This window comes from Canis lupus, chromosome X (genome assembly GCF_011100685.1).
Source record: "Canis lupus familiaris isolate Mischka breed German Shepherd chromosome X, alternate assembly UU_Cfam_GSD_1.0, whole genome shotgun sequence".
NCBI lineage: Eukaryota > Metazoa > Chordata > Mammalia > Carnivora > Canidae > Canis > Canis lupus.
Genome location: NC_049260.1, coordinates 66,152,260 through 66,164,499, shown reverse-complemented (window position 1 = coordinate 66,164,499; position 12,240 = coordinate 66,152,260). Strand labels below are relative to the sequence as shown.

The 12,240-nt window shown below is 35.2% G+C and overlaps 2 protein-coding genes across 9 annotated transcripts in view; one reads left to right on the top strand and one right to left on the bottom strand.

Annotated features, from left to right (window-relative positions):
- SATL1 (spermidine/spermine N1-acetyl transferase like 1) overlaps positions 1–1,440 on the top strand; it is a 28,484-nt gene extending 27,044 nt beyond the window's left edge. For 3 of the 4 annotated variants that reach the window (XM_038587798.1, XM_038587799.1, XM_038587797.1), the window contains one exon: positions 1,162–1,440. In XM_038587798.1, the coding sequence (XP_038443726.1) occupies positions 1,162–1,332 (171 nt within the window). In that variant the 3' untranslated portion in view covers positions 1,333–1,440. The remainder of the gene's footprint in view (positions 1–1,161) is intronic. The other variant, XM_038587800.1, reaches the window with a different exon arrangement.
- A 2,680-nt stretch (positions 1,441–4,120) lies between these two features.
- Positions 4,121–12,240, bottom strand: part of APOOL (apolipoprotein O like) — a 102,659-nt gene continuing 94,539 nt past the window's right edge. For all 5 annotated transcript variants that reach the window (XM_038587803.1, XM_038587804.1, XM_038587802.1 and 2 more), the window contains one exon: positions 4,121–4,695. In XM_038587803.1, the coding sequence (XP_038443731.1) occupies positions 4,607–4,695 (89 nt within the window). In that variant the 3' untranslated portion in view covers positions 4,121–4,606. The remainder of the gene's footprint in view (positions 4,696–12,240) is intronic.

Sequence of the window (12,240 nt, the reverse complement as noted above, 5' to 3'; positions counted from 1 at the left end):
GGAGACTTTTGGGTTTTCTATGTAGAGTATCATGTCATCGGCGAAGAGGGAGAGTTTGACTCATTCTCAATGGGGAAGCACTGGGAGCCTTTCCCCTAAGATCAGGAACAAGATAGGGATGTCCACTCTCACCGCTGCTATTCGACATAGTACTGGAAGTCCTAGGCTCAGCAATCAGACAACAAAAAGACATTAAAGGCATTCAAATTGTTGTTGAGAATGCAAAGTAGTGCAGCCACTGTGGAAAACAGTATAGGGATTTAAAAATTTAAAAACAGAATTACCACATGATACAGTAATTCCACTACTGAGTATTTACCTAAGGAAGTTGAAAATACTAATTCAAAGAGATATATGCACCCCTATGTCTACTGTAGCATTATTTATAATAGCCAAGCAATGGAAGCAACCCATGTGTTCAACAGATAAATGGATAAGAAGATGTGGTATGTATATTTACATATATATACATACACACAATGGAATATTACGGAGACATAAAAATAATGATATGTTTCCATTTGCAACAACATGGATGTACCCAGAGGGTATAATTCTTAGTGAAATTCAGCCAGAGAAAGACAAATACTTTGTAATTTCATTCATATGTGGAATTTAAGAGATAAAATTAATGAACAAAGAAAAAAAGTCAAACAGAACAACACTCTTAAATACAGAGAACAAACTGGTTGTTGCCAGAGGGGAGGTGGGTGGGTGGGGATGGGTGAAATAGATAAAGGGAATTAAGAGTGGACTTAACTTGATGAGCATGAGAAATATATAGAACCACTGAATCATTATACTGTACACCTGAAACTAATATAACACTATGTTAATCATACTTGAATTGAAAAAAACATAGTATAAAAATAAGATCCTTTTGTAATTTGGAAATGCATATGAAATTTTAGGAACTTTTTCTATAGAATAAAGGAAAAAAACTGTATTGGATTTCTAGAAAAACCAATTAGTAGACTTTGCAAATCATTTCTGTACTTTTCAAAGAAAATTTCTTATAGTTTTAGAGAAGTCCAAGAGTTAACTATTATATTATTATTTGGAAGTATACATAGTGCATTGCATGTAGACCTTTAATAAAATAAATGTATTAATGAAGACTATGCTTTCAAGTAAAAGTAATCTCTATTTGTTTTTAAACAGATAGCCATCAGAAGCCAGTGTAACTGCATGCACTTTCTTGTTGTCATTTGGAACCAAGCTTCTATTGACTACTACACTCGTCGAGGAGCTTTAGACCTTTCATCTGAGGAGGGCTGGCATCTGTTCAGATTTAACAGAGAAGAACTCATGGATATGGCAAAGGAAGGCTGAAAGAGGATTCATCTCAATTTGTCCCAACATATGCTCCAACATTTGAATGTCACCTGAGTCCAACAGCAGTTTGACTTTGAGTGTTGTACAATACAGCAAGTGATCAAACTCTGGTTTGAGCAGATTTTTTACTTTGAAACAGATTTGGCAGATACAATCAACTTGCCTTTTTCCAAACTAATATACTAATAACTAGTAGCATAGCTGATGATCCAAAAGAGTAGATAAACCAAGAATCACTTTATAGTTGGTGTTAGTATATTTTTTACCTACCATATCTCACTAAATTTAAAATGTTTATATTTTCACATCTTAACACAGCTAAAATTGGAATAATGATCAAGTGGTATCACTTTTTTCTTAGAGGTAAATAATGTATCTTAGATTTGATGAAATATGGATTCATTTGATTATAAACAGATCTGAGGTACAAAAAATTCTATATGCATATATTTCTTTCCTCTCTGGTAGAAATATAAGCCCTATGATAGAATTATAATTCCTTTTATATCCTGTGTTGCAACTAGCATAGAACATGTGGGTTCCTACTGTGTACCAGGTATTTCATGAGCATAAATAAAAGCTACACAAAAATGATTCAGTCATACCCACAAGGAGTCTTGTCTGTGAAAAGTACTTAACTAGTTTTAGTTTTATAATAAATTGGTTGGGTTGTCACAGCTATAAACACCAAGTGTAAGGGAATGTAGAATAGAGAACATTTAAATCCTACCTTGGAGGACTGAGAAAGGTGACACTGTAATTGGGTTTGAAGGATGAGTAGGAAGTTGGAATATGGAACAGAAAAAAATTCTAAGAGGAAATACCAGCATAGGCAGAAAAAACAACTTAAAATAACAAAGCATGTTCAAAGAGCAAGTGATATGTCATAGATAAAATATAATGTACATTGGCAGTAAGGTGGGAAAGGAGAGGGAAGATAGGATTAAAGTTGAATTGGGATCATAAGGGCCTTGTATGTCATGCTTGGGAGTCTTGTTTTAACTGTTTAGGCAGTTATGCGCCACTGAAGATTTCAGAGAGCCAACTAACTATATGGTTTTTAGAAAGGCAGTATGTCATAACATGTCAGATGGGTTATAAGAATAGGGTAGTGGACACTATGTTAGCTGAAGCTCAACACTCATTCCATATTCCTTACTCCTTGCCTTCCTTACCATAGAAAAAATATGATTTGCAAATTTTCCTTGAGCTAAGGTGGCTACATGGTAAGCTCTGGTTAAGATATAGACAAGAATTCTGAGAGGGGCTCTAAGAAAGCATTTACTTTTCTGATAATAGAGGGTCAGAAGCATATAGCAGAATTTGTCCTAATTTCTTCCTACTTTGAATGTGCATGTATTCCTCAGAGGAACAACAGCGATTTTGTGACCATGAGATGACAAATTCACATACTAAAGAACAGAATGGAAAGAGAAAATGTTTAGGTCCTTGATGGCACTAATGAGCTACTGAATGAACCCTGTATTAATTCTGGACATTAAGTAGACTCTTATTCACTGTTAACTGGTTTACTGCTACCTGCAAACAGAACATATTCTGAAGTGACAGAAAACAAGGTTGATGGAGGGCAGCTGGAGGGCTACCCTAATAATTCAGGAAGGTAATGATGAAAACTTGAATGGAAGCATGGATTAGGAAAGAGTATAAAAGGTAGGGCAGATTTAAAAAACAGAAATAAGAGAGAGGTAGAGGCAATTTAGTTTTAGGCATATTAACACTGGGGATATTGATGGGATGTAAGGTAGATTGAATAATAAATAATTAGAAAATAGGTCTACAGCTCTAAAGAAATATCGTAGCTGGACATATAAATGGTAAGGAAATACAAATGTTGGCTAAAGTCAGTAAAGTATTTTGAATGAAAATGAGAGAGCATACAGAATGAGAAAAGATGACTAGGAATGCAACTAGAAGAGCTATAGTATTTTGATTCAGAGCAAGAGAAGAATGAAGAATGACAGAGCAAAGGGAGGAGTGAGTTTCAAGGAGGGAGTGTTTGAAAGTCAATAATTACAGAAAATTCAAATAGGTATAGAGGCCAGGGAGTCAGCAGAAAGTTGGAGAGGAATCAAAAGTGAGGAAGTATGGAACTGACACTTCTTTTTTTATCAAGTATGGCAATCATAGGACAGAGAAAGTGAAGACAGCTTGAGAGAAAGAGGCAGAGTTAAGGAAAGGTTTTTTTGTTACTTTATTTGTTTATTTATTTATTTATTTGTTTGTTTATTTATTTATTGTTTTTATAGCTCGGTATAGTTTTATTTTTATTTTTTGCTGCAAACCTATTTTTTGTATTGGAGTTCAATTTGCCAATATATAGCATAACACCCAGTGCTCATCCCATCAAGTTACTATTTTTAGACAAAAAAGATCAGAAGCTATTTAGAGATTGAGGAAAAGAAATGAATGAAAAGAGAAACCAAAGACTAGATTAAACAGGATAGAATATGGTACTGGAAAACATGGGAAAGAATGAGATCAGGAACACAAGCACTAGCCTTAGACAAGGGGGATGCATGACTGAAGAGGTAAGTCTTGAAGGTAGAAGGGAAAGGCTGAAAATGGTCATGTCTAGCTTGAGAATAAAAGGTCTGTAATACTTCTCCTGGGGAACAGAATAGGAAACCACCTAAGGGAACCAGTAGGATTTCTAAGCAGCATTGGAGTCCCTTGTAGAATATGGTCCTCTTAAATAGTTAGAAGTGTTTTTGGACATTTAAGAGGAGTTGACATTAATAAAACAAAGAGACAAAGCCAACCCACATGTCATAAAATATGGATATTTTATTCCAGTTCTGAGGGATGAAAAAAAAAAGCAGAGGAACACATCCTTCTATACACCATTCTAATTTAGCTAACAATAATTTGAAAAATCTAAAGCAAATATGTATATGTATCTGTATAAATATTTATATATACACATACATATTTCATCAGTATTTATATATTTACTCTATTTTTGTTTTTTTTAATAAACACTCTTAAAAATTATCAAATGCATCCCAAAACTTCTACTTCTGCCTCTTCATCAACCATTTAATATTGTTTGGATTAAATTTACAGTTTGTGTTTTAACCCCTTATGTGACTGGTCAAACTGTACATTGTATCAGATGTGAGGGAAAAACTTTTGTTTAAAAGTTATATCCTAAAAAAAAGTGATACTTTTTGTGTCACAGTTACCCTTTACATGATTTTTTTCATCATTATTTTCAACTTCACACATCTTGCAGTTCTCTATGCAGACTATTTCAGCTTCTAGTGCTGTACATATCTACATCTTCTGGATGGGACTGCCCGTGATCCATGAGCTTGGGGTCAGGCATAAACTGTGTAGCACCTGATAAAGTATTAAAATGAAAAAAATTAGTCACTCATTAAACAAATGTATTGTTGGTACTGGGAATACAGCAGTGAACAACAGATAAAAATTTCTGTCAATATGGACCTAACATTTAAGTTTGGAAACATAGACAATAAATTAAGTAAAAGATTATCAGATGGTGGTAAGTGCTATGAAAAATAAATAAATAAAACAGGAAGGGTGTTAGACCTTTGAGTGATTTGCAATTTTAAACAGGGTGGCCTTCAAAAAAAAGGTGGTAACTGAGCAAAGAACTGAAGGAGGTGCGGGCGTGAGCCCTGTAGATATCAGAGGAAAATGCCTTGCAAGGCTAATGGACCTGAGGCATATATGAGGAACCACAAAATGGTCAGTATGGACGGAACAGAACAGGTACAATGTGATGGTGGGTACAGTGAGAGTGATAGGAGACATGATCAGAAAACAATAGAAGTCTAAACCACATAGGTCTATGGTAAGGTGTTCTCTTTTAATGTAGAGAAGTGACATGATGTTTTATTTTTTTTTAAAGATCACTCTTATCTGTAGGGAGAAGAGACTACAAGGAAATAAGGGTGGAAGCAGGGAGACCAGTAGCAGTGGTGGTGGTAAAAAGGGACTGGATTCTGTATAACTTCTGAAGGTGGAATGGGCAGGATTTCCTAAGTGGATTGAATATGCTTGTGTGAGGGAGACTCTGAGAAACTGGAAGGATGGAGTTGACGTTTACTACTATAGGGAAAAATGTGGGAGAAGCATGTTTGGGGGAAGGCAAGTCAAGTATGAAGTTTTGGATGTGTTAAATCTACATTGTTAACTAAACATCTGAGTACAAATGTTGAGTAATCTGTTGGATATGTAAGTCTCTAGAGCTCAGGAGAGGACTTGGCTGCTTTATAAATGTTATGGTACTAACTTATATTTGGCATTTAAAATTATGGGACTATGAGATCATCTAGAGTATCAGAGAAGAGGTCCAAGGAATGAGTCCTTTGGATACTCCAATATTTTGAATTTAAGAAAATTAAAAGAACGTATCAATTAGGCTGAGAAGAACAGCCAGTCAGTAAAATGAGAGAACCAAGAGGAAGTAGAATCCCACAAGCCAAGTGAAGAGATTTATTTCAAGGAAGAGGGAGTAATCACCTGTGTTAAAAGTTACTGATGGATTACATACAATGGAGATTGAAAATGGACTGGATTTGACAATGTGTGGATCACTGGTGATCATGATAAACTGATAGTGTGCCAGGCAGGATACTACATTATTTTCATCTATTATCTCACATTACCACCATGATATAAATAATATTTTTATATTATCTTTGTTTTCCAGATAAGGACATTTTAATTTACAGAGGTTAAGAAAATGACCAATCTCACTTAGCTGATAAATGGAGCCAGGATTGAACCCAGATAAGTCTGATTCCCTAACACAACAACTCTGACTCTTGTAAAATGGGTGTTAGAGTAATAAAAATGTTACACAATTTTAGTATTCAGTGTAATAATATATACAAAGTGTTGCATATAATAATACCCTGTGTATGGTAAGGCAAGAAACAACTATTTTAATGTTTACTTTGTGATGTAAGATTAAAAATATTTTTTTCAGAAATCTTTTTAAGTGCTTTTCAAAATCTGATTTAAAATAATTTATATTTGGAAACATATCTTTTTTTCCATAGAGGAATTTAATTTCCAGTTTTATGATGAAAACAAAGGGGAGAAATGGATTTACACACAATGATTTATGCCTCTTTAGAAACTTTTTCTATTTCATAAATTGTGATCTATCTGTAACTTCACTATCATATATATTTTAAAAAACCTAGATCATAAGTAATCACTATCCATACCTAATAATAGTTCACCATAGGATAGAAATTCTTTCTTTTTTTAGGATAGAAATTCTTAATATGGGGCCTCTTTAGTGGGGGGGGGGTGTCTGTGGATAGAATTCATGTGTCTATGAATTTAAATGTAGGAAATTGACCTTTATTTTCATTAACCTCAGACTGAAAATGAACATTTTCTTCAATAATGAGTGTAGGCAACAAATCACAGTAGTATTAGCGGGACCTTAGATTTTGTCACTTACAGAAATCACAAATATTTTCATATTATGCTGCACTTGCAAATATCTTGAAACATTTACACTTATCACTACTTCAAAACTATGGCTTTATTAGATCTGTTAGGTACTGTTTTTTAAAACATTTAAAGAAGGACATGTCTCTCTCTCTGTGACTATCATAAATAAATAAATAAAAATTAAAAAAAATATATTAAAAAAAAGGGGATCCCTGGGTGGCGCAGCGGTTTAGTGCCTGCCTTTGGCCCAGGGTGTGATCCTGGAGACCCGGGATCGAATCCCACATCGGGCTCCCGGTGCATGGAGCCTGCTTCTCCCTCTGCCTGTGTCTCTGTCTCTCTCTCTCTCTCTCTGTGACTATCATAAATAAATAAATAAAAATTTAAAAAAAAATATTAAAGAAGGACATGTATTGCCATGTATTTTGTTTTATCAACTTAAAAGCATTATTCTGAGAAGAGGTCCATCACAAAGAGGTTAAGAAATTGGTTCTGCCTGCTCTTTTCTTTACCACCACCTGGTGGAAGACTTTGTTCAGTACAAGTGAAAAGTACTAGGAAATAGTTTTCTTCTTTATCAAACATACTATAGTAAGCATATAACAAATAACTATTTTATATAAGTCTGAATGTGCCTAATTTGCTTAACAATGCCAATCAGTTGACTAAGTTCTCTAACACTTCTACTTACTTCCTTATACATTTTCTTGTCCAAAGTCTAGTTAGTAAAACTTCAGCTCACCCAAATTTGAAATATACTCCTTTGCCTTTAGACCTCTACCTTTCAAAATGTGTTGAAAGGCTTCAGAATTTTAAATTATCTATAGCTTATGTTAGAAATTATTAACTAGAGGAATATGCATAGAGAATTACCTGTGGAGCTTTACCTATAATCCACCTGCTTAGAGGCCTCACCTCTGGAGATTCTAATTTGTAATTCTTAGGTAGAGTGAATTTTAGAAAACAAACAATTCTAGTAAGTGTAGCATGGATCCCTCTCATTTAGAACCACTCAGCCTAGGTCATTTGTTTTCTGCCTTTTAAAAAAGATTCACCTCCTGCTTTCCTGAGTAATTAAGGATTACATCTTTCCTCTTAGAAATTTCTTCACCCAGGATGCCTGGGTGGCTCAGCAGTTTAGCGACTGCCTTCGGCCCAGAGCGTGATCCTGTAGTCCCAGGATGGAGTCACATATCAGGCTCCCTGCATGGAGCCCGCTTCTGTGTGTGTGTGTGTGTCTCATGAATAAATAAATAAAACCTTAAAAATAAAAAGAAATTTCTGCACCCCTTGAGCTGATCAAGGGCTCTGTGTTCTCCCAAAGGATTAGTCACAATAAAACTCTTCTTGAATCTCAATCTCCTAACCCATTAGAATGCTTTTCTTTGCACTTTATCATATTTTTAGTCTTGCATAAAAAGCTGGTGTTATCTCATTGTGATGAGCATCGGGTGTTGTATAGAAGTGTTGAATCACTATAGTACACCTGAAACTAGTATTACACTGTATGTTAACTACTGGAATTTAAATAAAAACTTAAAAGCTGGTGTTACAAAAAACAGGAAAGAATAAAGATATTTTAAATTATAAAATAACGGTTAAGATATTGTCTTAAATAGCCATTAGGTGCTATCTCGTCACAATAATTTAGTTCACACATTATCTCATTTATATTTTGAGCAAGTTAGATACAAAAAATGGGACAGATCATTAATAAATTTCTGTGTGAAATTAGGGTTGTTAAAAATTCTATTTTTGTTTCTTTGTATAAAGTTGAGATGATATTCAGCTTATAGGTTATTGAAATACTTAAAGATACTAGTCATTGCGATTTACTCTCTCACACTTTGTTGTATTCTTTTCATTCTTCTTTCTCTCTGTGATTAATTTTGGCTATATTCTATTTACTTGTATTTGAGTTTATTACTTCCTGTTCTCTTTCATGTAGTCGGCTGTTAAATCCATCCAATGAGTCTTTAATTTCAGGTACTATATTTTTCACTTCTAGAATATCCACTTGATTTTTTAAATAGATTCCAATTTCTGTGAAAGTCTCCAGTTTTCATCTTTACTTGTTCATGTTTTCTATTTAACATATTAATTATAGTTACTTTACAGTCCTTTTCTACAATCTTCAATATTTAGGTCACCTGTGGGGCCAGCTGTTATTTTGTTGTCGGTCACATCTTCTTGCTTCTTTGCATAACTAATATATTGTTTGTTTACATGGTGAACACTGTATATAAAAGAACCATAGAAACTCCAGATGATATCTTCTACCAGGGAGAGGACCCTTTTCTTCTTTAGGAAGGGTAAGGTGCTTATCATCTTAATCTAATCAGATACTGAGCTGAGTTGAAGTCTTAGTAAGAGTCACTCAAATTGGTTCTTCTCTTTTCCTCAGCTATAGCAAACTTGAAAGGTGCTGACTGAGAGCCTGATGAGTTTCTGTTTCCCTTGCTCTGAAAGACTAGGAAATTTGGTTTTGCCCTTCAGATGTTTGGAGCCTGCTTATTTAGTCTCCTGTCCCATATTCAGTCTCCTGTGTCCTGGCAAATATTATAAAGGTTAGATGAGTCATGCATTTATGGCACACATCATCCTTCTAAAAGAAGTACCAGCAATCTTTTTCTGCAATGGGCCAGAGAGTAAATATTTTGACTTTGTAAACCATAAAGTTTGCTTTGCAACTGCTCAACTTTGCCACTGTAGTATGAAGGCAGCCAAAGACAATACATAATACATAAATCAATGAGTGTAGCTGTATTCCAATAAAACATTATTTATAGATATTAATATTTGAATTTCACATGATGTTCTCTTGTCACAAAATACTTTGTTTTCAACCATTTAAACCATGTAGAAACTATTCTTGGCTTGTGAAATTTACAAAAATAGATGGTGAGCCAGATTTGGCACAAAGGCCATAGTCAGCCAACCTCTTCAGAGGGACATTAATCCTGTGAGAAAATGTGAGAGATTTCATTCTGCTTTCACCAGATTTCAAAGAGGTCCATGACACCAAATTCCCAAATTTGTTATTCCTAAAAACATAATTTTCATTATAAATATATATGAATGACAGAGAACTACCAAACTCATATTAAGAGCCACAATATCTAACTGTATAATATTCCTAACATATTCTGTATGTCTAGGCTCTCTAGCTAAATAGTGTGCTCTCACAGCTTACTTAATAGAAATACTTCTTTATTAGCAAAATGGCTAACTACTTTGAGCAAATGATATTTTCTAATATTCTTTGAGAATTTAACATGTGATTGACATTGTATTTTGTGTTTTACATGCAAAATCTTATTTAGTCCTCAGAACTATGTGAGAAAAACATTATTGTTATCCCCCTTTTATGGATTAGAAGACTAACTTGAGATATTAGATAATTTGTCCCAAGTAAGAAAACAAGCAAATGTTGGATCTAGGATTCACTTCCAGGTCTTATTCTTAAATTTGTGCTCGTAATAACTACTGTTTTCCATGTCTTGGACCTTTGAGATTGCATGTAAAATGTGGAAATGACAAATCCCAGAAGTATTCTGTATAATTGATTCTGAATGATATATGATAAAGCTGAATAGTACTGGCATATTTCTCTCCTCTACATATGAACTTAGAATGATTTTCATATGCCACATTATCTGTGACAAGAGGGTAAAGCATTCCAGAATAGAGATGTGTGAAGAAAAAACATTGGCTAGTGATGGTTTGGTACCACTGTTAAGCTGTAACATGTTTCATTTCCACAAAGTTATTCTTTAATTGACAGATATTTCAAAAACTGACAGGATATATTAAATACTTGTGGGAGTATAGTGAACTGTGGATTATCAGTGAGCGTCTAAAGTTTGCAAACCATTCTAGAACAGAGAGAGGGGAAGATGGTGCAGAGTAGGAAAACCCTAGGTTCACCCTGTCCCATGAATAAAACTAGATAACTATCAAATCACCCTAAATCACAGAAATTGATTTGAAGACTAGCAGAACAAACTCTACAGCTAAGGGCAGAGAGGCGGCCACATCAAAGAAAGTAAAAGGAGTGGAGACTAACGTTTGGGAGAAAAACAGATGATGGCTGCTATGGTGGGCAGGGAGCTACAGTTTTGGAGAACGGTGACAGACAAACACACAGGGGAGCACACAGGGAAAACAAATCCCCATACCAACAGGCTTGGAAAGTGAGAGGGGCCAAATTTCAGAAGTGCTTGCAACCACTGTGGCTTAAAGCCTGAGTTCTATAGGTCAGTGGCGTGTCTTGGGGAGAGCCCAAAAGCATTGGTGCTGCTCTTGGAGAGAAGGCAGAGCAAACAGCCTGTGGATATATAGTATAGAAACAGTGATCTAAAGAGTACCTGGGGGAAGAATACAGTGGACTATCAAATAATACAGTTATATGTAGATTACATACAAAACTGATGGTAATGACATCTGATGAATGAATTCAGTTCATTTCAGAGCATGTCCCAAAAGTAGCATCCACAGAGAGATATTTCCAGGAACAAAAGAACTGGCAGGCACCACTTACTTTCCCAGCCCCTTAACATAAACACAGGGCCATCTGCAGGAACCAGCACAGCCCCCACAATCACTACCTAACTTGCTTACACCAAGCCATGCCCCTCCTAGTCACACTTATGTCAGTCCCAGTGCAAAGGGCCCCTTCATGCAGAAGACCAGCCCAAACCCCTGTCCAAACATGTCTCCCAACCAGGGAGATCTGCAGGGGCCTTGGTTCTCTAAGTGGTGGCGACAGGTCCCATTTCAAAAGCAGACCTGAGCACACCTAGTTAAAACACACCACATTCAGGCTAATGACAAAATACTGCCCACAACAGGCAAAGCAAATCTCTGTAAGCAACTGCCCTAAAGACTAAAGTGGATAGGACACAATAATAGAGCACATGCAGCACATATTAGAGACATTCCTGGAAGCACCAGACACTGGGGAATAGAGAACACTACACTAGATGGCACTATATGATACTTCCTTCTTAAGGCCATTATCCTTAAGAACATGAACATGAGACACAGCTGACTTTCCTAAACCAGAGAAGCAGGCACAGAGACTCAGACAGAAGGAAAAGACAGAGCAATTTGTCTTAAACTAAAGAACAGGATAAGACCATAAACAGATATTTAAGTGAAACAGACATAAAGTAACATGCCTAATAGAGAATTTAAATTAAAGATCGAAAGGATATTCATTGGAATTGAAGAAACAGAGGAAGACATCAATGAGACTTTTAAAACAGACACAAGGAATAAGAGTAGAGATGTAGGGCTTAGTAAACAAAATGAGAAACACATTTGATGGAATGAACACCATGCTGGAAGGAGAGGAATGAATTAATGATCTAGAAGACAGAATAATGGAAAGTAATCAACATGAAAAAAAATTATACCAAACAAGAAGAGACTTAGAGAACTTAATGA